We start from the raw sequence: 24,699 nt of genomic DNA, 5'->3' as shown, positions 1-24,699 counted from the left end.
AAGCATGGATGGACTGATTAATAAAAAGAAAAGAAACTCATTTAACATGGGAAAGAAATGTGAGCAGAGCCAGGGGACGTGCGTCCTGTTGAACCTGTGGATGGATCCACCCTCTGACCTCCACAGACCCAGGAACAGGCAGGACAGGCCTGTGCCAAAGGACAGGGACGCGGGGTGGGGAAAGTTCAAGCATTTTCACTTCAAGAAAACTGTGATGCACCTCAGCCCAGAAGCCATGACTTAGTGGTGGACACCAAATTTAAATAACTGATTATCTGGCTTTTCATCATTTTGTAACTAAAAGATTTTTATTTCAAAAAAACACTTTTAGTCTAAGTTTGTCCAACCCACAGCCCGCGGACCACAAGCAGCCCAGGATGGCACTGAATGTGGCCCAACACAAATTTATAAACTTTCTTAAAATATTGTGAGATTTTTTTGCAGTTTTTTTTTTCTCATCAGCTATCGTTAGTGTTACGGTATTTTATGTGTGGCCCAAGACAATTCTCCTTCTTCCAATGTAGCCCAGGCAAGCCAAAAGATTTGGCCACCTTTGCTTTAGTCATTTTATGCCAAATCATGGCTTACAGCAGATAAAGAATAAAGTGGGATGGTGAATCATCCAGAAATTGACTCATTATTATCATTGCTAATCAAATAATAACATAATCATCACCAACACTGGTATTGCACCAGTTTACACGGTCTTTTCATCCACATTCTCTCTGATTATTATAGGATGCATGAGTTGGCTAAAGATAAGGTGGCCTCATCAGCTATAAAAGCAAAGTAAATAACCCTTAAGACCCTTAAATCTTCACCCATCAAGATCAGATGAAATCACATTCAGCAGTCGCATTCTTGTTTTCACTCTAGCAGGGAAACGTATAATCAATTGTAGAAATGTTTTCAATAAAAACAGTGCAAATTTTAAAAGTCATTTGAAAATGTCATGTATTCCTTAATGATAAGTTAGTGGTTATAGAACTTATGTACAAGAGGAGTTAAGTGTGTGCCTACACTGAGAACAAAATTGGCCTTTTAATTGTAAAAGATATTAATAACCCAGTTTTAGCTTTTGGAGAACTTAATCTGACTACTCCTATAAGATAACAAAAAAGGAATCGTTCGAGTTTAAAATGGCCTTTTAAGGGGGCAGCTTTCCCATAGCCTAAGAGGTTAAATTTTCTGGAGCTCCTGCCAGACACTTTTCCTTCTGTTTGTTTCTAAAGTGCAATGTATGTTTTATGTAATAATATACAGATGTTCATGAAGCCTGCCTTAAAGTTTGCCTTGTATTTATTTGAGTGCTAAGAGCCCTTGCTTTTTGTTTGTTGCTATTAAGAAAACTATAAAATCATTACAAGGAAGAGGGAGACAAAGTTAATAAAGCTAGATAATTAGGTTGTTAATTCATCAATGACAATTGGATGTCTATCAATTAATCATTAGATTCTGGCCTGAGCTGGGCTGTGCAGAGCTTTGAGTACAGCATATAGGCGTTCGGTTACCTGTCTGCTCTCCTTCCTAGGGAGGAAAATGTAAAGTGTCCTTCTTAGTACTTGGCTGTGTTCTGGTTGACCGCGGCTGCCTGAAGCTCAAAGGTGGAAGAGGCGGTGCCCTCCTCCCCTCCTAGGTCTTTGTTTAGATGAGCTGGCTGCCAGGTCTTCCTGTCTCCTCCCGCGCTCTGCTGTCACTGCTCAGAGTGCCCCATCCAGGAGCCCCTCTCCCTCCACCTCACCACAGATCTGCAGAAGCTCCTCTTCCTTCCAGGCACATCTGCAGGGCTGGGCGAGCCAGTGTAGGCAATTCAGGCCCTCCTCCTCTGGAGTGGGGCATTGCAGGTAGCCCCTGTCAGAGTCCTTTCAGATCCCTGTGTTCCCATCTCCCGTAGGTGCTACTGCAATTACACCACAGATGTGGTTGCCAGCGTCGCCTTCGGCACCCCGGTGGACTCCCAGCAGGCCCCTGAGGATCCCTTTGTGAAACACTGCAAGCGTTTCTTCGAATTCTGCATCCCCAGACCTATCCTGGTTTTACTCTGTAAGTGCAGCTGCAGCCCGGGACGCTGCGATGACTCCAGCAAGTTGGGCAGACCCTATGACAGCTGGGGCGGCTTTTGGGGCTCTGTCCTTGCCACTGGGAAAGGGCACTAGGGGTGTTCCCCTGCAGAGGCTTTGTCTTATGGAGCCACCGGGTTCCTCTTGCCACCCACCCAGAGACACTTATTCCCAATGCCATAGCCCTGGCATTGGTGGTTAGTGGTCCACCGCCATGGTGAGAACAGTGGGGACGCACCGTGTTAGGCACTGGGTGTGCATTGCCTCACTTAGTCCTAATAATCACCCTATGAGAAAAATCTTCTTGTCCCTATTTCTCAGGTGAGAAACAGGCCTAGAAAGGCCGAGCTGAGACTGGAACCCAAAGCCTTTCATTTCCTAGGGCATCTTTCTTTCCTCCAGCAAAATCCTCTTCACAAGACTTCTCCACTTGAAGTCCAACACACAGAAATCCTGCATGGTAGATGAGGAGTAGGTTACCCAATGCACGGGGACTGGTCTATTTATTTTATTTTATTTTTCACTTTTTTTTTTTTTTTTTTTAGATGGAGTTTCGCTCTTGTTATCCAGGTTGGAGTGCAGTGGCACGATCTTGGCTCACTGCAACCTCCGCCTCCTGGGTTCAAGCAATTCTCCTGCCTCAGCCTCCTGAGTAGCTAGGATTACAGGCATGCAGCATCACGACTAGCTAATTTTATATTTTTAGTAGAGACGAGGTTTCTCCATGTTGGTCAGGCTGGTCTCAAACTCCCGACCTCAGGTGATCCGTCCACCTTGGCCTCCCAAAGTGCTGGGATTACAAGCGTGAGCCATCGCACTGGGCCTTATTTTATTTTTATTGTAGAAGTGAGATTTTTGCCCTCTGGCCAATTCTAGCGTCTTCTTGCCTTTATAGGAGCATTGACGTGTTATGATTGGTATTGATTATTGCCATGATTTCTAACCATTCTGCTGGGCTGGTAAATTCCGTTCATTTCTTAACCAGTTTCATTCCCATTTCTGAGCCAATGTCCACTGGAGCCCCTGTCATCCCACTGGCTCCACCCTGAAATTGTGGGCAGAGTCACTCTGAGTGTCCAGCAGTCTCTTCCTTCACCCTTTCCACCGCTCCTGGAGGCAGCCCAGGCTGCATCTGCCCCTTGTCCCTCAACCATGGCCCAGGCCCATGGGGCAGATGGCTCGGTTGTGCCATCCTTTCTATTCCTCCTCTCTGCCTCTGCAGGGCCCCCCTGCTGCTGTGTCGCATTGGTTTGGACTCTGGCTCTTGAAAACAGGCCCATGCATTCTGAGAGCATGTGTGTCTGGAGATGTTCTCCCCAGCCCAGCTCCCATAGAACCCGGTGCAGGGTGAATCCACCATGGAAACTGAGAAGCTGAACCCAGCCAGTTCCCCTCTCCAGGGGAGATGAAGCGTCCCTGACCCTGGCAGCCCAGTCCCCAGCACATGGCAGCAAGGGGGCCCACGCTGCACCCAGGGGCCGGCAAGGGAGGGACCCACCGCAGCAACAGCCAGTATCCTTGTCAGCAGCTGCAGTGGCAGCTCTTGGGAACAGTTCAGGAGGTCGTTCTGAGGACAATTATCCACAAGAAAAAAATTCAAATGACCAGAAAGTTTGTAAAAAGTAAATCAGCTTCTACCACTTGCTAAGGCTTGAAACAGCCTGTAATCCTTTCTCTCTTGATGAAGTACGAAGACTTTAAGCTCCATCCCCGGGACCTGAAACATTAATTTGTAAGGGTGAGCTTGACCTCTTGAGGGCCAGATGGAAGTGCAGACTCGATTAATTGCACAGATGTTTATTGAGTGCTTACTATGTGCCAGGAATGGTGAGGAGTACCGAGAGGGAGTGAGACATCACCCTGCTCTCAGAAGCAGCAGTGTGGCGGGGAGGCAGGACTCTAAAACGGCTCCAATTCCAGGCCCGCTTTCTCTTCCCAGGAACAGGCGTCTAATGGCCCTGGTTTATTATCACCCCCTTTTCAATGCCACTTTTGTTTTTCTCTTTCAAGTATCATTTCCATCCATAATGGTCCCACTGGCCCGGATTTTGCCCAATAAGAACCGAGATGAACTGAATGGCTTTTTTAACAAACTCATTAGGAATGTGATTGCCTTGCGGGACCAGCAAGCTGCCGAAGAGGTAACGTATTTTAATAGGACACAGCCTTGAAATGGAATGGAGCTGACTTTGGCATCACTGTCTCTGTTCTTTCCCTTCCCTCTCAGCCCCACACATCACACCGTGCTGTCCTTCAGCAATCCACCACTTACAACTTCCAGGGACAGTGGAGAGAACAGAGGAAGGCTGAGGAAGGTCAGACAAGAAAGGGAGGATGGGACGGCAGAGAGGAGCCTAGAGCAATGTGTACGTCCTTTGACACGGACGGGTAGAATTAAAGCCGCCCCCAAAACTGTCTCTCTAGTGCAAGCATCACCCTAAGCACAGGTTAGAGCAGCCCAGAAGAATTTTCTGGGTAAATGTGCCCACATGCAATTTTCATGAGCACATTCTTTATATTGAAAACCCAGCAAGATGGGTTTTCATGTTCCAGCATGAACAGCATGCTTATTAGAGAGTTCGGCAACTGTCAATCAACCCCACACGATTCATGTGAGACCTAGCATTTTCTTTCCTCCTTGCAGATTTACACTATGCATGGCACATAGTAGGAATCAAGTAAATATTTGTTGATTGAACTTGGTTAAAATAGAAAGAGGAGTTTTCAGTGGGAAGAAAGGCATTTCAATACTGGATATGCGTATGCATGTGTAAATCTGGGCTTTAAAGCCCTTGTCACATTAAAGAAAGTTACTAAAAAGGAAAAACAGGGCTGAAATGGCTTTTCCTTAGCTGACTCGTGCAAGATGCAACTTTAAAAGGGTTGTCTCAAAGACTGGATGGCTCAGAGGAATTGGCGAGGTCCAACTGTGAAGGCATTGGCCTGGAATGAAATCACGGGTCAATTAGTGGCTTGATACACTGGGCAGCCTTGGGCAGCAACCGTGCCCTGTGCAGCTTCACACCCTGAGAACTGTGCAGCAAACGTGTCTAGATCCAGAAGGCATGGGAAGGTAGAGGCAAGCTTGCAGCCCCCTCGGCCCGCACCACTGTGAACTCAACTCACATGTCCTTGGAGGTGTGGGAAGAAGCAGCTTAACTGGTATCCCTGGCCCGGCTCTGAGGCCTAAAAGGACAGAACATTCTGATCCAGGTTCATGCGTCTCCGCAGAGTGAGGTTGAAGCCGGGGGAGGAGGGATAAACAAATAACCATTTTCAACCTTCACCATCACTATGAAGGGCCACCTTTTGAGAGTGTTCACACACACACACACACACACACACACACGCATCCCTAGCCTGGCTGTGGAATCAGGCTAAAAAATTTAAAACTGTTGCACTGAATGACTTACTAAGAGGTGAGAGGTTATTAAAGATCCAATTACTGGGATTGCCTAGAGCTTTTCCTTTTATAAACTCTAGTGCCATTTGTTTCAAACAATGAGCTGATCTGAGAAAAGCCTCCCAACCACAAATCCAGGACAGCCATGTCAAGACAGAGCTATACGGTTACTAAGAAAACTTGCTTTAAAACCATCTAAAGTCTGTATACATTCCATCAAGCAGATGTGTGTTTGCGCAGTGAAAATGCGGCACAGATGTTAAAAGGTAAATATTTTTCTAAGCTCTAGCCGATGGGTGGATTAGACACCTACATCTATCAGGGTGCGTATTTTCCTTGGATAGGACCATAAACCAGCACCGTTTCAGTCCTCAGTGGGCAGCGTTCAGATAGCCTCCCTGATGCAGTGTGAAGAAAAGAAACTCATCTATACTAATGTTCCTCTCCAGCACACGGGCCCTGGAGAGTGGCCTTTCCTCTGGCCTCTGTAGCTGGAAGTTAAGACAGATTTCTGCAAGACTCTGACAGCCCTTTAGCAGCCTGTCTGGGCTGGGATAAGAGGAAAGGATGCTGGCTGCAGTTTTGCCCATGGAAAAATACCCAGTGCAGAGGTGGCTGTGCCCTCCCTCCCATCATTCCTCCTATACCACCTCAGCAAAGCCACAGCCAACCCTCAGGGACCACAACGGTATCACACCCCGAGGAGTTTCAGAGGGACTGACTAAGAGGTCTGGGGGTCTCTGGGGTCCTGTGCTGGTATCCCAGAGCTAAGGGAGCAGAGGATGCTCACTTCCCCTGCGTGCCATCTTACCTGACCCTGCCCCAGCTCTGCTCCATAGAAGCAGGGCCAGTAGTGGGACCATACCAGCAACCAGACATTGACTAAGCAGCAGAAAGCAAGCTGGAGAAAGCCAGCGCTTGAGGAAGCCGTTTGAAAATCAGAACGAGCAGGGCCAGGGTGGAATGAAGCCACCAACTACCCCTGACCCTTCACCATTTTCTTAGCTACTGCAACCCAGCAAGCTGATGGGAAGCTGAGGCCTTGCTTCCTTAGACTCAAGGTCTGTGGTGCCTGTAGTCTTAACCTTGAACACTGCTAGGATCCCAGTAGGCACCTTCCAAAGTCACAAGGCTGGGGCACAGTAGAGCTGCAAAAGTGTCAGCATCCAAGATCCCTGCTCTAAAGAGCATGCACTTGTCATCAAACTCAACACACCCATCCTCCAAATGCATGTACTGCATTACGTTTTTATCTGTTGAGTCATGGACTGCACATCTAACATGTGCTCAGCACAAAACTAGGCACAGTGTCAGGGGCTGAGGGTGGGGACCTGCCCTGGAATTGCTTATAATCTTATGGAGGAGAAAAAGCAAACACATATGAAACAACAACAATCTTAAAAGATGGAATCATCATGAGGCCAAGGCCAAGATCACCTGAGGTCAGGAGTTCGAGACCAGACTGACCAACATGGTGAAACCCCGCCTCTACTAAAAATACAAAAATTAGCCGGGGGTGGTGGTGCACGCCTGTAATCCCTGCTATTCGGGAGGCTGAGGCAGGAAGGTCACTTGAACCTGGGAGGCAGAGGTTGCAGTGAGCCAAGATTATCATTGCACTCCAGCCTGGGCGACACAGCAAGACTCAAAAAAAAAAAAAAAAAAAAAAAAAAGATGGAATCAGACACTCATGTGTGTGGCATAGATTATTAATGCAATCGAAATTCAGAGGCCAATGAATTGAGAAAATGCTGCAACTAGCACAGTACTTTGAATGAAATTCTAATATTTTTCTGTTGGTGATTCTGATGCTCTCCTTTTGCCATTTTAGTCCCATAAACTTTAGAAAACGGAAATGTGTTGGCTGTCCTTCATGACATTAAAGAGAATTTCAAAGAAGGGTTGTTCTAGGAATAGGCTCTGTTAACACAGAGGCAATATAGAAACACTCCTATTGTTACAATGAGTAATAGTGAAAACATGAAGAATATGCAAATGACTGATAAAGAAGGTAGCGAAAATGGAAAGAAAGTTCTAACTACTTAAATGGGGGTAGGGGATAACTGAGAAAAAGAGGGAACCAATGTGAAGATCTGATATGAAGGCTAGGGGATGAAGAAGGCAAAGCCTGGAGACCTTGAAGACAGGCACCGCCAAACTAGTCCCCTCCCCTTGCCCCCACTTCTGTTAACTTTCTACTGTGTGAGTAAAACTGGTGGCTGCCCATCTAAGTTCTAAGCTGCACATAAGTGAGCAGTACAGCACAAGCTTGGTTTTAAATCTATGTGATGTTTTCATTGTTTTATTGTTGGAAAACCAACCACCAACCAACAGTACAAAAATGCATAAAGCAAAAAATAAAAGCCCCCCTCCTGGTTTTCCCACCTCCTCCAGCTCATTATGAACTGTTGGGTGGGGACATTGCTAAAATTCTCTATGCATAGACAGATATAGGTGATGATACATTTAGTACATTTGCTGTTCTTGCAGAAACGAGAGCCACTGTGCATACTGTTCTATGACCTGCTTTGTTTTACTTATCAGAGTGGTTCAATGACTTTCAAATTAGCCCAGATAGAATGGCCTCTGCCTTGCTCAGGGCAGCAGCCCAGGCTGCTCTTCAGTGCCCCAGAACCTGCCTGACCAGTGCTATACTAAGGGACATTCAGGTGGCTTCCAGGTTCTCACCGTCCCAGATAACCCAGCAATGAGGAACCTTGTTCCTACTGAGCTCTTCAAAAGCTACGCCCATGCCCATGTATCTTCCTCCTTTGTTCTCCAAGAAGCCTCACTTTGCATGACTGTAAGGTCAAAATGTGCATTTTCTTCCCTTCGTCCCTTAGAGGCGCAGGGACTTCCTCCAAATGGTCCTGGATGCCCGACATTCTGCAAGTCCCGTGGGCGTGCAAGACTTCGACATCGTCAGAGACGTCTTCTCCTCTACCGGGTGCAAGCCGAACCCTTCCCGGCAACACCGGCCCAGGCCCATGGCCAGGCCTTTGACTGTGGATGAGATTGTGGGCCAGGCCTTCATCTTCCTCATCGCTGGCTATGAAATCGTCACCAACACACTTTCTTTTGCCACCTACCTACTGGCCACCAACCCTGCCTGCCAAGAGAAGCTTCTGAGAGAGGTGGACCTTTTTAAGGAGAAACACGTGAGTACAAGTTGGGTCCAGTTACCCATGGGATATCCATAGGACGATTGATTTTGTGTTTGTGGAAGTGAAACTTACTTTTAATAACTTGCTAATATCACATTCTAAGCCGATAAGATGAAATAGGGTCATTGTTCGGCTTCTCCCGCTCTCCGGGTTAGCAAGTGAAATGGAATGTTGAGAACAACAGTCACAACAAAAAGACAAAGTGTGTGTGCACCTTCGCTGTCTGGGGTAGTCCATGAAGCCAGGCCTGGCTGGAGGAAGCTGTGGAAGCTCAGGAAGGAGTCAGGCCCAAAGGGCAGGGTTCGGGAAGGAGTTATGGCTTCCCAATATCTGACTTGGAGCTGCCAAACAGAGGGAGGCAGGTGTGAGCCAGAAGAGAGCTAAGCTGGAAGGCAGGAGTGGACAAAAAGACAGGCCAAGCTGAAGCTGGACTGAAGACTGGAAGCTGAGGAGGAGGCTCACAAATGGAATAAGGGAAGATGGGGCCCATCAGCGCCCAGGCCAGATTCTGGGCATTTCTTCTAGATGAGGCCCCTCTTGATCTCTTGTAGCAGATCTAATGAGGGCGCTGGGCAAGACTACTTTATCACCTCATTTTTTCCTCTGGATGCTTGTGTGTGTATAACTTTGGCTTGTGAGTTGTTAAAGAGATTCATTTTTTAAATCTGTGCTTTAAAAGGAAGACCACCACAATGGAATCCTTTCTATTACATTCTGATATGATTGCTATTACATTCTGATATAACTGCTATTACATTCATAGTTTTGGAAGGTGGTCTGTTCTGTTACTGGAACCATTAAAAAATGTTTCATACAATGAACTGAAAACCACTTCCCAGGAAATTCTACTTTTTTCTTCTACTGGGGAAGTAAAGGCAAAGTCAGTGTCTCTTCTTCACAGCAGTTTTTTAATATTTGAAAACTGCATTCACTGTGTTACTAATTAATTGTCTTAACTTTAGGCTCAACATGAGCTTATGGTCAACTTCAAGTTCTAAGTAGTTATGACAACTGCCACGCTGTGCCTTTCCAAACCCTGCTTACACAATTGATTTATTGAGCCTAGACGTAAGAGTTTATATTTATCCTTATTACTGTACAAGTCAGTCAAAATAATTTTGAATCTTGATTCTGCCATCTGTTGTATTAGCAATTCCTCCAGCCTCGTGTCATCTGAGACTTACTAAGCATGTCTCCTATTTCATCCAAGTCATTGATTAAAATGTTGAACAGGACAGGACTTCCCTCCAGATTGACATTGATCCATTAATCAATATACTTTGGGCATGGAATCTCAACAAGCCATGAATTCAAATAACCCTGTAACCCATCTTATTCTGTTTTATGTGCAGTGGTTTGTGTATTTGTTCTTAAATTGAGGAAAGGGGAGAGGGAGGGACCAACGGTGACTGAGGGACATTAGTGCAAAAGAAGTAAAAGGAGCTCAAAGGGAGGCAATCTATTAGGATGCATTTAGTTGCAGATAACAGAACCCCAACCCAACTGATTTAAGCAAAACAAAACAAAAGTAAAACAAACAAAAAGACTCATAAATGTGTATTTCTGAGTACATTTAATTGAGCAGCTCAGGAATAGATATGGTTCCAGGCAAATCTCTGTCTAGGTCTCAAACTGGTGCACAGGTCCGTTTCTCTCTCCCCAGTTCTTGGCTGTGCTCTCTTATATTGGCCCCATACTCCATCATGCTGTCCTCTCAAAGCCCCAAGAAGCCTGTCAAGAGTGTCTGGGACTACACACTTCCTTGCTTGTAACCAATGGAGAAGAGAAGGTCTGTGGCTTAAAATTCCCAGAGTCACCCTGATGAGAATGCTTAGGTCACTGCACTTTTTTTTTTTTTCTTGAGATGAAGTTTCACTCTTATTGCCGAGGCTGGAGGGCAATGGCACAATCCGGGCTCACTGTAACCCCCACCTCCCGGGTTCAAGCAATTCTGCCTCAGCCTCCCGAGTAGCTGGCATTACAGATATGCACCACCGCAACTGGTTAATTTTGTATTTTTAGTAGAGACAGGGTTTCACCATGTTAGTCAGGCTGGTCTCGAACTCCTGACCTCAGGTGATCTGCCTGCCTCGGCCTCCCAAAGTGCTGGGATTACAGGCATGAGCCACCGCACCCGGCCCGCTGCCCATTCTTGAATCAACTCCTTTGCAGCAAGGGGAATGGGGTCGCTGATAGGCTTACACCAATCAGACTCCAGCCCTAGGTCAATCATGCTCAAGTCTCATGACTGAGAACTCAGGAAGGTGACTTCTCAAAGGAAGCTTAGCATGCTGTCCCAGGAAGGCATTGGAGGGAAGCCCAGCACTCTGGTCTCAGTAAACCAGAAAACACTTCAAATTAAGGGCTTTGAAGCATCTAATGGGTGTCCAGCAGTGTAGTAGACATGGCAGAGGCTACGAGAGGGGGCAGAAGCTCTAAGAGACAGAAGTCAGATCCTCATCTTGCAGGAATTCAATCACCAATTGAGAAGCAATGTTATGTCTATGAAATAATATCTTCCTTCCAAACACAGGCCTGCAGGGCAGTAGAAGGCAGCAGATAATCAGGTCTAGAATGTGTGGTGTCATTTAGAGAGCCACGGGACCACAGGAGTCGGTCCCACCAGCTATAACCATAGTCACATCCAGTTATGTCAATCTGCCAGGAGGACACAGCAAGTGTTTCCATTCAAAAGCCCTCACGCATGTGCCCTTTACCTCTGACATGGCCTTCACTGGCCATGACCTCAAGGAGGGTGTTGTCTCACCACACCCTGGCCTCCTTCAATGCCCCCAGCCTAGGAGCAGGGCTTCTCCTCCCAGAGGACCACATGTTAGGCCAGGCGCAGTGGCTCAAGGCTATAATCCCAGCACTTTGGGAGGCCAAGGTGGGTGGATCACCTGAGGTCAGGAATTCGAGACCAGCCTGACCAACATAGTAAAACCCCATCTCTACTAAAAATACAAAATTAGCTGGGCATGGTGGCACATGCCTGTAATCCCAGCTACTCAGGAGGCTGAGGCAGGAGAATCATGTGAACCAAGGAGGCAGAGGTTGCAGTGAGTGAAGATTGTGCCATTGCACTCCAGCCTGGGCAATAAGAAAGAAACTCCGTCTCAAAAAAAAAAAAAAAAAGAAAAAGAACCACATGTTATTATGGGGTTGTACAGAATGTTGCAAGGCACTGAGACCCCTTGGTCAAATAAACAGATTACAGCAGGTCAAATTTTTGAGTTTAGTGTGCATAAAACCATAAGGGAAGACTGCTTAGAATGGACGTTCCAGGGTCCTGACCTCGGGGGTTCTAATTCCATAAGTCTGGGCTGGGGCCCAGGAACCCGCATTTTATTTTTATTTTTTTGAGATGGAGTCTCGCTCTCTTGTCCAGGCTGGAGTGCAGTGGTGCAATCCTGGCTCACAGCAACCTCCGCCTCCTGAGGAACCCACGTTTTAAGTAAATGTTTCCAGTGATTCTGATACAGGTGGTCCCTGGTTCCACTTTGAGAAGACAGCCTTAGATTCTCAAGGGCTCAGATCCCTCTTCCAAGAAAAGAAGCAGGGTTCAAAGCCCTCCTAAGCCATGCAAGCCCCAATGTGATTTTCTTCCTGTATGTAATAGCTGGTTGTTGGAGGGGAGTCTCTGAAAAATGGGAATATCTACAGCTGTGTTTTTCAAAACATACATTTGGTAGTCACAATAATGTTGCTTTGCATAGCCTTGCACATGGCACCCACTCAATGAATATTGGTAGGTTTTCTTTTTTTCTTTTCTTTCTTTCCTTCTTTTATTTTTAATTTTTTTTTTTTTTTTTTTTTTTTTTACTATAATCAGAGCTCTGTTAATATGGGCCATCTGTCATGACATGGAAATGCAGATTAGATGTTCACACATTAGATATTTTCCTGAAAATATTCCTGAAAATTTGCATGTAAAGTATGACTTGTTATAATTTTCCTGCTGGTTTCCATTCAACAAATATTTCTTGAGTGCCAGTTAATGCCAGACTCTGGGGCTCCAGCCCTACGCACGAGGGTGTTCTGGTCTAGCTCTTCTGTGACATCCCTGTAGAGCATCCCCATGCCTCATTAGATAGCCTTCCCTTGTATTTGTCAATGAGATTGCTTAATTTGAGCTCTAGAGTTTCTTCTCCCCAAGCAATTTCTTTCATAGCAATGCACCATGGGAATCTGATGAGAGCTACATCCCTTCCTCCAAGAAAGAGCAGATATGTGCATGGCATCAGTTCAGACTCTTCTGTGGACAGTGATAAAAAACTCAGCCCTGATTGTCTCAGGGAGCTTACTGACCCCTATAACTGAAAACTCCAGAGGGCAGGCTGCCTTCAGGTATGGCTTGATTCAGGGGCTCAAGCCCTGTCCCGGTTGTTCTCTCTCCCCATCTCTCAGCTCCAATTTCTCTGGGCATACTCCCTTCTCAGGCAGATCTCCCCTAGGGGTCTCAAGACAGCTGTGTGACCAGTGTTCTGAACAGTCTGAACTCAGTGAGGTACCAACTTAAAACCATTTGGTGTTCTTTTTGTTTTGTTTTGTTTTTTTCATTTTTTTCCTTTAAATGTGCTCTGATGAATCTCCTTTCCCTGTCCATGATGATACCTTGGACAGATCTCAATGATTTCTGGTCATTTTGGGGGGCATTAAAAAGTCCAGGCCAGTCTGGCCCAGATGAAAACTTCAGTCTCAAATCCAACCAGTGCTCTTCTGTTCTCTTAGCTCCAGCTGACCTGTGGCCTGAGGACACCGCCCTGGGGAGGAGTGGTCTGTTTTTTTTTCCCCTTCCTTCTACTCCTCCCCCACCCCTGCTGGTTCTCTTTCTCCTACAGGAGTGGGGCCTGTGAATGGATCCCCAAATCCTGTCTACCTGGGGCTGCCCTCAGTGCCTTCCCCAGGGGACTTCTAATGTGGGGTAGATGGAAGACGTATTCAGAGGGCTCCTAGGTCTGACGTCCTCACTGCATAATTCCCTGCCAGGAAGACAGGCTCCAGCTCCTACCACCAGCTCCTGCCCCAAAGCTGCTTGGTGGGGAATCTTGGGCAGGTTACCAGCTGGATGGCTCCAGCTTCCATGCCTTCCCCAGTGTCCACTCAGCTCATGGGAAACACACAACTGGGCCACACCCACAGTGGCCACCTTCTGCCCTTCTCTTCCTCCCTCCGCCCTGCCATGTCTCTCCAAGTACTTATCCTTTGCTCTAAGAGGTAAAGAGGGCACATCAGCAATTCTGCTGCATGAGCAGATGGCCAAGGAGAATGCCCCACCTCTATGAGTGGCTCTGCTGAAGACCCCCTTCCTTGGCTTGGGAGTGGGGAGGACCCTCTTCCCTAGGCCAATGACTCCTTGCTCTAAGTTTTCTTTGAATCCCTCTAATGTCTTTATAGGCTGAGGATGGGGGTAGGAGAGAGCAGGTTCAAGTTCAACAGGAAGAAGCAAGAGTCTCTTTCCTGGAAGTCTCAGCAAAAGCCTCCTGGCATCTCAGTGACCTCGAGAGGGTCATGCACCCACCCCTCAACCAATCCCTGGACCCCAAGGGAATATGATCCCCTGATTGGCTTAGACCTGGGTCATGTGCCCCATCCCTGGAGTTGGTGTCTAGGTGAGGCCTTACCCGAACCACTGAGCTCTAGAGTGGAGGAGAGGTGGGTCCCCAAATCGCTCTTGCTAAAAGTGGGGTAAATGGCTTCTGGGTAGCCAGGAAACAGTGTGTTTGCCCACCCATGTACATAGAATCCGTGGCCCCTAGATTAGAAGCTCTCACTTCTCAATTTCCTGTTACGTGATCATGCTCACTTTCCCTCTGAACTTTTAAAATCCAGTTTGCCAAATTAGAAGGTATAAGTCCGGCAGTGCCTGGAACAGCCTGCTCTTGCCTATTTCTTGCAAATCATGTGGCCACCTCATCCCAAGTTTCCTGTGATTTCTGCAGGGCCAGTCGGTCCATCTCAGCAGTTTTGCCTTATTGCATCCTTCACCATTTGAGAAGTGAAAATGTCAGGCATGAGAGTCAATAATTCAGATTCTCTACTGTTAGCAGTTCTAAACCCCTGGCGCATATAAGGATACTCAAAGGTCTTCTTCACTATTGGGGATTTGCCTCTGCGTATGCTGTCTGGCAACATCCCATCTCTCATCCCATAGAGCCTTGATTGCATTTCTCCTTTCAGGATATAGATTTTGCTTTCAGCTTCTAAAACAGTTACAATCCACTTTTTTGTTTGTTTTTGTTTGGTTTCATCTCTTTTTGTTTTTGAGACAGTCTCGTTCTGTTGCCAGGCTGGAGTACAATGGCACAATCCTGGCTCATTGCAACCTCCACTTCCCGGGTTCAAGTGATTCTCCTGCCTCAGCCTCCTGAGTAGCTGGAATTACAGGTGCGTGCCACCACACCCAGCTAATTTTTGTGTTTTTAGTAGAGATGGGATTTTGCCATGTTGGTCAGTCCGGTCTGGAACTCCTGGTCTTAAGTGATCCACCTGCCTCAGCCTCCCAAAGTGCTGGAATTACAGGCGTGAGCCACCACGCCTGGCTTCAATCCACTTTTTAATTCATGCCTCCAGACTAATTCTTTCTGGGCCACATGTGTTTTCTTTCAAATCATCTTGTTTGGGAATTTTATCTGGCCTCCCCTTCTCTTGTCCCACCATCAAAATTCAGTTTAAAATCTTCTTTCTCAAGTCCCCCAATCTCTTGGAGAAGTCTCTCTTTTCCCATGTTGCCTTGGTCTATGGAAAAGGAGGTGCGTTCAGTAAATTCAACAGTGGAAGAGTGGGAAGAGGTTTGTACCATTTGTACCACTCGTAAAACTGAAAAAACCACACCATTTATTTAAAGAGACCTTTGTTATATGGATGCTTCATTGTGTTCTCATGTAATTTTGGAAAGGATGAGAGAGGAAAAAATGCAACTTCTTTTCATATAAATTGTGTCTTCTATAGCTTTAGTGTTCTATGTTGAAATTACTGACTTTTGATCTGGCCAAACCATTCTCTTTTCTTCTCTTTGGTGCCGGACTGTGCCAGCCAAAATTTATGACCCATTTTCCTTCTGCTTAATTGTTGTTATAAATCTGCTGTGCAGAACCCAGTTGTAAATTTATCACAAACTGGATTGGATTGATATACAGCCTCTCTTTAGGATAATTTGAGCACAGTTACGCCTTAGAAGGAAGGCCAAATTCTTAAAACTTCTCTTGAAGAGCTGCTTTGTAACCATGATAAATATCTAATGAAAATACAACTTACTCTTTCTTTTTCTCTTAAGGATAAAAGAACATTCTGTGCTGGTTATTTCAGCTGATTGGCTCACGCTGCTATGTGAGCAAGGTTGAGGATTGTTTCCTTGAAGCAGTCAGAGGATCTCCAAGAAGAAAAGCATATCATGTGCTTACAAAAAAAAAAAAAATAGCCATTTTACCCCAACTAGCTTTTCATGAGTACACATCCTTTGTCACAGAGGAAAGGTTGGACAGGGAAAAAAGTGAATAGCTTAACACAAATGCATCCTCACTATGGAAAAAAAAAAAAAAGTCTCCTCATGTGGATCTCACCCAGGGAGTAGGGCATGGTTGACTTTGAGATCAAGTAAAAAACTGGAAATGGGATTTTCCCCATGAGGAAGGTTTCCTCCCCTTTGCCCAGGTCTGTTGGGGTTGGGTTACCCACAGTTGTCGAGGAGTAAGTTCAGGAGTTCCCCATCAATTCAGTCCTCCAGCCACACAGAGGTCAGAGGTGCTGCTGAGTCTCTGCCTTCTGACAGACCCCGTAACAGCACAACAGGACAAGAGAGCACGAAGCCACAGGGACAAGGGAAGAGGCAAAACAGAGAACGCCTTACAGCCCTAATGTTGAAATCTAAAACAAAGAACAGCGACACTTGCAGCGTCAGAAAAATGGCAATGGGCTGCGGCAACGGCCCTTGGTTAGAGCATCACAAAGTTTAACGTGCATGGGAACCACCCGGGAGTCGTTAAATCTGCAGATTTTGATTTAGCAGATCTGGGACGAGCCTGAGGGTCTGCATTTCTTTTTTGTGATTATTATTTTTTATTTTTGAGACGGAGTCTCACTGTCTCCCAGGCTGGAGTGCAGTGGCACGATCTTGGCTCACTGCAGCCTCCACCTCCCAGGATTAAGTGATTCTCCTGCCTCAGCCTCCTGAGTAGCTGGGATTACAGGCTCACGCCACCCTGCCCAGCTAATTTTTGTATTTTTAGTAGAGACAGGGTTTCGTCATGTTGGCCAGGCTGGTCTCGAACTCCTGACCTCAGGTTATCTGCCCACCTGGGCCTTCCAAAGTGCTGGGATTACAGGTATAAGCCACAGTGCCCGGCCAAGGGTCTGCATTTCTAACCGGCTCCCAGGTGATGCTGATACCACCAGTCCATGGCCCACACTATGTACAAGGAGCCAGGTTCTGAACCATAAGTACTGTGTCTCTGTCACGGGTGCCGGACGTGGCAAGAATGTATTCCTCATGACACTTAACATGCTCATGTTCTGCAGTGGTTTACCTTCTGCTAATAAATCTCATGGTTTCACGATTATTCCATAATCGTGATGGCACTCACTTTACTGAGTGGGAGATGAAGTGATGCAGGAATGAGCCAATCCTAATACATTTTAGAAGTGTATTAATCCTAAATAAAGCCTAAAATCATCTATTTCCTTCAATAATTGTTTCCATGGTGGGAGGCTAGGGGGAGCTTTTGAGTTGATTTAAAGTCATTTTCAAAGCAGATGAAGGTGGCAACCTGAGCTTTCTGTCAGGACATATGTGTAGACTGGAGACCTATCACATCCAATGGGACCCATCAGGCCAGCCCTTTGAAGCAGGGAGCTCTACCTGCCCCCTTCACTCCCCTACTCCCCTACGCCCCTTGGTTGTAGACAGTAGCTTCCGGTGCCATGTGGGAGGCCATGCCAAAGTACTGTAGCTAAAGAGAATGTCCCCTGATGCCATTTCTTTGGTGGCCTAGAACAGAATCTGTGCTATTTTCACTAGAGGAATAGGAGCTTCAGCAGGGGGCCTTGGAAACGTATCCTAGGTACCCACCTCCTGTCCTTTCTGGAAGCATCTGGCCCTGGGAAGTAGCATCCCAACCACTAATATCAGGGTACTAATATCAGGCAAAGGGAGGAAAAGTAGCACGGGCTGGGAAGAGGGGCCTCTCTGGGTGTGTAGCTAGGACTCTATCTTGGAAGTTAAGATTTGTGGTCACTGCTACCAACGCACCAACTCCCAAGACACAGGATACTAGGGACTTCTGTGCCCCATCAGTGGACAACTCAGGAGTTCCCAAAGCAGGGTGACCAGTCAATCTGGATCAGGTGGCAGGGCCTTGGATCTTAGCTATCCATTTCATTATTATGCACACAAAATTATCTTAGAGATTCGGGCCATCTGCCCATTCTTATCCTGGGGATACGTGTGGGGAGGCAGGCTGTGCCTCCCAGGAGTCATCTGGGCTGCGAATGGGTGCCAAGACCTTCCTCTGCCACTACTCAGGACTCCGGACTCCTCCACATTCCCTGGAGATACTCAAAGCCCATGCCCACAGTAACCCGTAGGGAAACTGATCCACTCTGCTTGGGAAGCTGCTCCCAGGAGCCTCAGCGGTGGCAGCCAGGAGCTTAGAGACCAGCTGCGCCTCTCCCTCCCGCTCTCTCCTCCTTCTGCCTCTCATCCCGCCCCATTTCTCTGTTTTCTTTCCCCTTTCCTCTCTTCATTGTTCACAGCACTATTTAGTCTCCTTCCCCTCTTTCTCCCCTTATTCTTGTTCTGACTCTATTCCCAGGTCCAGAGAGGCCCAGAATCTTCCCTGCTTCTGCTCCACCTCCTGACCCACTGCCCCCCTGGGAGCCCCTGGTCATCCCTGAAGCCTGTAAGTGCATGCAGCAGCCAAGACCCACATGCCTGCAATGGGGGTGGCACGATGGCACGGGGGAGGTAGGGTGGAGAGCAGGACGGACTTGCAAGTGTTTTATCTGGGCTGCCTAGCTTAATCAAGTGCAGCACTCCAGCACTTTGAATTTTTAGCAATTAATGCCCCAAGTGCCCCTCCCACTGAGTCCCTGCAGAGCAGAGGGCGGGGCACCTGCAAAGAGAAGTCTCTCCCGGGAATGGGCCGCACCAATCGGCACGTATGTTGTGTCTTTCATGTAGCGAATCAGAGTCTTTCATATTCAATAGCTGGGCCTCTAGACGGGCCAAGCTTTGCTAAGCAAATAAGCTCGTGGGGTTGGTTCACATCCATCCAGAAAAGCAAAAATGAAAAATAAACTTGGGAAAGTCAGCTCCACAGGTGAAGCTCAACCTTCTGTGCATCCGCTTGGCGTGGAGCTAGATTTGCAACTGAATGGCTCATTTATTTAACTGTTGAGCACATTATGGGATCTTAAAACATCAAAAGAATGGGTTTGATTCCCAACAATTAGCTCTTGAAATAAAAGAACAAACATACTTTTTTTTAACTTCCCCAGACTCTGTTGACCAAAGTCACTTTGACACCAGTGGAGTGGAAGCTTCAAAATGGTGTCATCTGGTGGGAATTTAAAGACTTCCTGTCCCCCAAAAAACCTTCTCATCACTGGGCTTAAAATTTTCCACTGGGAGGCCCTGGCTTTGTTTTGACACATGATCCGTTATTAACACATCACTTGTCTTGGGAGGGGAATATCATCAAGTCCCAGCTAGGATGTAAGCCGCACGACCAGGAAGCCTCATCTGCTGGGGACCTTGGTAGGTCCTAGGGCCGAGCACACTGCCTGGCATGTGAGAAATAGGGGTTGAGAAAAGTTTGTTCACTCTTTCTTTTCTAGAGACTAACTCCAAGCACAGATTTGAGGGGGGACGAGCAGAGAGTCACAGTAGATAAAGCTTGTGGGTTACTGTGCCCAGCGAGAAAGGGGTCGGTGGAGTCAAGGAGAGAAGGCACTGTGGGGGGAGATGGAGGTAGGTTGAAGGCAACACTTGGAGCCTCTATAGTCCTACAATTGCAGTGCAATTGCCCAGAATATATCATGCCAAGAAAAGGAGGGAGCCTCAGCCCTTGGCCTCCGAGGGGCCCTCTGGGGACATCTAGGGCAGCTTCCCATCCAGGACAGATATCTGAAAGATCATGAGGTTGGGCTTGAATGCTGCTGACAACAAGAAACTTACTACCTATGTGCCCTGCCGCTGCTATGGTCCACCCCCTCCTTCAGCTCATGGTATTTGAGTACCTACTAAATCAGCAAATTAATAGCTTCTGCCTGGGGCTACTTCCACACTCCACTAATAGCCAATCACTGGGCATCTCAGAGCCGAGAGAGGAAAGACAATTGCAAAATCAGTCTAGAATAAGGGACCTTTCCAAAATGTGTGCTTATGCCCAGGCACTCCTTTCACCCTAGGTTTTCTGGAAAGTCTGTTTTGCCCCAGGACTGTGGACAGCGTTAGGTTTTGTTTGGTGAGCTTTCTTTTTTTTTTTTTTTTTTAGGTTATGTTTTATAACTGAATATGGCATGTGTGAAAATCTCAGCTACCAGACTCTGTTAGTCCAGGCATATGAATATTCCAGATCAGAAGGGATGTTTGACTCCCCCTGTGAATTGCAATGCGGAAGGTTGATAAAGTTAAGCATTTAGAAATCTGTCTTTAAAATTTAAATATTTAGATTGGGTCTCTAGGACACAAAAGGCAATTCCTGTTTCTCACTCACTTAATTTGATTTTTTTTTTCTTTTGGTCGCACAAGTTGTTTTTCAAAGCCTCATTCCTTGAATGTTCCCTATAGGAGGAATGTAATTAAACTCCACTGGCCTCCCCCTGCTGGGACCAAACAGGGGCCAGAGCTGTAGGGAGCATAAAACAGATACCCTGCAAAAGAATCCTTATTATAAAGATGAGAAGAGAATCAGCTTCCCTCTGGTTATGAACAAGAAGCTTTAGAAAGCCACCCAGGCTCTTTTTGCAAGGGGCTTAGTATCCAAGCCATTTTAATTAGTAATTTAAGACTGGAAGGAAGGGGATAAACTCCTCACCTCCCTAGCTGTAGGCAAGAACTTCAACTGGGTGAGTAACCAGTTTAAGTGGCTGAGAAAGAGGGAGGTCTGGAGGGAGGGTGATTCCTTAAAATGAATCAACTTTTTCACGCAAATGGCACAGCTAGATATCCTGGCGCCCAATTAGTCACTGTTTTTGCGGTCCCACTTCTTAAGGCAGTTCTCACCCCTCACCAGAGGCAGGCACTGCCTCTCTCTGGGACACTCAGCTGGCACCAGAGAAAGAAGCTTGTGCTGAGGGATGGCTCCCTCACACCTGGCCAACCTAGATTTCTCTCCGACCAAAGAGCGTGCCTCCCACCGAGCGAGAAAGTGGAAAGATCCTGCCAGGGAACCCCGAGACCTGGGTGCTAGCATCACCCCCGGCATGAGAGCCCACGGGGGCCTTGAGCTGACACCCACTGGCAACGTGACGTGAATCACTGACATAATCCCTTCCTTAGTTTTTCCGTCTGTAAAATGGGAATAGTAACATTATGTAGCTCATAAGGTTGTCACCAAGATTAAATGAGTTAAGAATACACGCTTGGCTGGGCGCGGTGGCTCACGCCTGTAATCCCAGCACTTTGGGAGGCCGAGGCGGGCAGATCATGAGGTCAGGAGATTGAGACCATTCTGCCTAACATGGTGAAACCCTGTCTCTACTAAAAATACAAAAAATTAGCCAGGCGTGGTGGCGGACACCTGTAGTCCCAGCTACTTGGGAGGCTGAGGCAGGAGAATGGCATGAACCTGGGAGGCAGAGCTTGCAGTGAGCTGAGATGGTGCCACTGCACTCCAGCTGGGTGACAGAGCAAGACACTATCTCAAAAAAAAAAAAGAAAGAATACACATGCAATGTTTGAACAGCGCCAGCATTATGTACATGTAGCTACTCTCATTCCCCTCTCTGTGACTCAATTTCCTTATCTGTAAAAGAAAAAGATTGGACTAGACCTCTTCTCTACTATTGTTGATTATGATGATGATAAATGAATGTTTCTACACCAGATCCTAAACTAAACAAATGTTAACTTGATCCTCACAAAGCCTGTGTGAAGTGATAGTTATCACCATCCCCATTTCATCAGTGGGGAAAGAGAGGCTGGATTAGTCAGGGATCTCCAGAGGAACCAAACCAATAGGATAGAGAGAGAACGACATTCATTTTCAGGAATTGGCTCATGTAATTTATGGAGTTTGGCAAGTGTGAAGTCTGCAGGGCAGGCTGGCAGTTTGGATCCCCAGGCAGGAGTCAATGCAACAGTCTAGACACAGAATTCTTTCTTCACCGGAAAACCACAGTTTTTGCTCTTACAGCCTTCAATCGATTGGATGAGGCATGCCCATATTATTGAGGGTAATCTCCTTAAAGTCAGCTGATTTTAAGTGTTAACCATGTCTACAGAAGACCTTCCCAGGAACTCTGGGATTCATGTTTGATTAAATAACTGCACACTATAGCCTAGCCAAGTTGAAACGAAAGACTAACCATGCTAAATAACTTGAGAACATAAGGAAATACCCTAGGACGGGGCCTAAGTCGGATTGGCACTCACGTCTTCTGACTGCTTAGTCTGTGTTCTTTTCAACCTTGTCTCTAATATTCCTGGATTCTGTGGTTCTGATGTCATTCCTCAGCGCTCTGCTGTTCTTGCCTGACCACGTGGGTCAATGGTGGCGCTGGCATTTCTATAAAGGGGATTTCAGGGCTGCCTGCTGGGGAGGGAGGCTTGAAGCTGTGCCTGCACTGCACCTTCACAGCACTGAGAAAACGCCTGTCATCCAGGACAGGGCAGCCCTGTCTTCGCCACAGTGCCCGCACCCTCATTGGTCACCTGTGCAGTCATCATCTGTGACCTGTCGTCCAGGCTCTGAGCCCTGAGGAAAATAAGTTTCCCTGGAAGGTCCTTGGTTTGCTAGGGCTTTTTCTCCCTCTTGCCATGTCTTTTTCACGGTCCATCCTCTGAGTTTGTGAATCGTCTTTCTTCGTGGCCCATGTGGCACAAGATGAAGAGTGCATGGGCAGCTTCTCCCCTGACGTCCCTACCTCCCTGACGCTTAACCCACATAGGGAAGAACATTCTTGAAACAGAGACATCACCTCCAGGGTTGCTTTCTACCACAGCAGTCACCCTGCTTGGTGCCTTTCTCACTTCCATTTGTAAGTGATCTTGTCTCCTTCCTTGTAGAAAGTGTTTCAGCCATTCCAGGCTTTCTCCTGGGGTTCCACCCATCCGGGATTTTCCACGAATTGTATTTCCTCGTAGTTCGTTTTCATTGTGTTCCTTGTTAGGGAACATTCAACATCCACCTGACATTGGCGGGCAGCCTGATTGCCCCCAGCCTCCCCTCTGCTCATTGCCAGAGCTACCTCTGCATAGAGGAGTCACTCTGCTCCCACTCTGGGGCCTCTGTCAGGGGCCAGGCTTGATGCTGTCGCCAGCCAGCCCTTCACTGCTACCCAGTGCCATATTCATCTCCATTGAGAAAAGTCCCTGGGAAATGGTTGGGAGCAGGGGGACAGCCCTGCATCCTGAGATCCTAAGATCGGGGAGGCGCTCCCTGCACTCCCAGCTGGAAGGAGACCAGATCAGCCACCCTCACCAAATTCCCAGATTCTCTGACAGAAGCAAGCCAGTCCTTGGTTTGAACGGGGAATCAACTCAGGGTGATAAAATAGATGCCAACTTTCCTATAGGTAGAATCTGACTTCAGACAGCAAAAGAGTCTAAAACAGCTTAAATGCCTGTATATGCCTTCTCCTATGCATGCCGCCAGTCAGACCAAAGGCCGTATGCCAATCAAAGCCCAAGAGCAGCCAGGGGTATTTTCATGTCCTCAAGAACTTTTACAAACTGTAGTTGCTTGGGTTCCACCCCTGGAGATTCTGATTTAGTGGGTCTGGAGTAAGGCCTGGGCTTCTTAAAAGCCCCAGCAGATTCTAAGATGCAGCCAGGAGGAAGAACGGTTGCCAGAATCCCATGAGGCACAGATGCAAATGTGCATAGTGACATTGGGTTGCATTATCAATGGCAGGACTGACTTTAAAACACTCTGCATCCTTACTGGAGCTGCTGTTTGCTTTTCAGAAAAGCCCCTCATCAGATTATCAGGAAGTTGTGGGTTTTCCGTGATCATGCTGTGGTCAGATCCAGCCCAACCAGAGAGCCAAAAACAAAACAAACATACAAAACAAACAAACAAACCAACCCCAAATCCCTGGCAAGCCCCATGAGATGACTGCTCTGATAACATTCAGCAGACAAGCCTGTTTGAAATCATCTCAGAATCATACCAGACCCAAACCCAAGAGGTCATCTGGTCTGTACATTGACTCTAGGAGGGTGTATTAGTCAGTTTCATGCTGCTGATAAAGACACACCTGAGACTGGGCAATTTACAAAAGAAAGAGATTTAATGGACTTACAGTTCCACATGGTTGGGGAGGCCTCACAATCATGGCGGAAGGCAAAGAGGAGCAAGTCACATCTTACGTGGATGGCGGCAGGCAAAGAGACAGCTTGTGCAGGGAAACTCCCTTTTTTAAAACCATCAGATCTCGTGAGACTTATTCACCATCACGAGAATAGCACGGGAAAGACTTGCCCCCATGATTCAACTACCGCTTACCAGTTTCCTCCCACAACACATGGGAATTGTGGGAGTTAAAATTCAAGATGAGATTTGGGTGGGGACACAGCCAAACCATATCAGAGGGTGAGGGGCTACTTCTCCATGTTATAGACAAGGCAACTGACTAGGGACGCTCCATCACAGGCCCACACCTTATCTCAGAATTAAGAGAAAATGCCTCTGGCTGCCAGGGGTGGGGTGGGGTGGTGTGGGGTGCAGAGTCTCTCCCCCTACCACGACCTCCATCTTTTCCCTTTCTCTGAAAATCTCATTTGATGATTCCCCAGCCTGGCTGCAAATTAAAGATTTATAGACCTGAAAGATGCTAATGATGGGTATCACCACCACCACCACTATCGTATAACAGTAAACATTTATGGAGTGCCATAATTATTCATAAT

The 24,699-nt window shown here is 47.0% G+C and overlaps 1 protein-coding gene across 1 annotated transcript in view; it reads left to right on the top strand.

Annotated features, from left to right (window-relative positions):
- Positions 1 to 24,699, top strand: part of TBXAS1 (thromboxane A synthase 1) — a 196,621-nt gene that overhangs the window by 128,827 nt on the left and 43,095 nt on the right. Inside the window, exons 7-9 of the mRNA XM_017880363.1 lie at positions 1,895 to 2,043; positions 4,071 to 4,201; positions 8,307 to 8,621. Of these exons, the coding sequence (XP_017735852.1) occupies positions 1,895 to 2,043; positions 4,071 to 4,201; positions 8,307 to 8,621 (595 nt within the window). The remainder of the gene's footprint in view (positions 1 to 1,894; positions 2,044 to 4,070; positions 4,202 to 8,306; positions 8,622 to 24,699) is intronic.

The sequence above is a fragment of the Rhinopithecus bieti genome, unplaced genomic scaffold (assembly GCF_001698545.2).
Source record: "Rhinopithecus bieti isolate Rb0 unplaced genomic scaffold, ASM169854v2 scaffold_11401, whole genome shotgun sequence".
NCBI classification, from domain to species: Eukaryota; Metazoa; Chordata; class Mammalia; order Primates; family Cercopithecidae; genus Rhinopithecus; species Rhinopithecus bieti.
The sequence above is the reverse complement of the archived record's forward strand: the minus strand, read 5'-3'. Positions and strand labels throughout refer to the sequence as shown.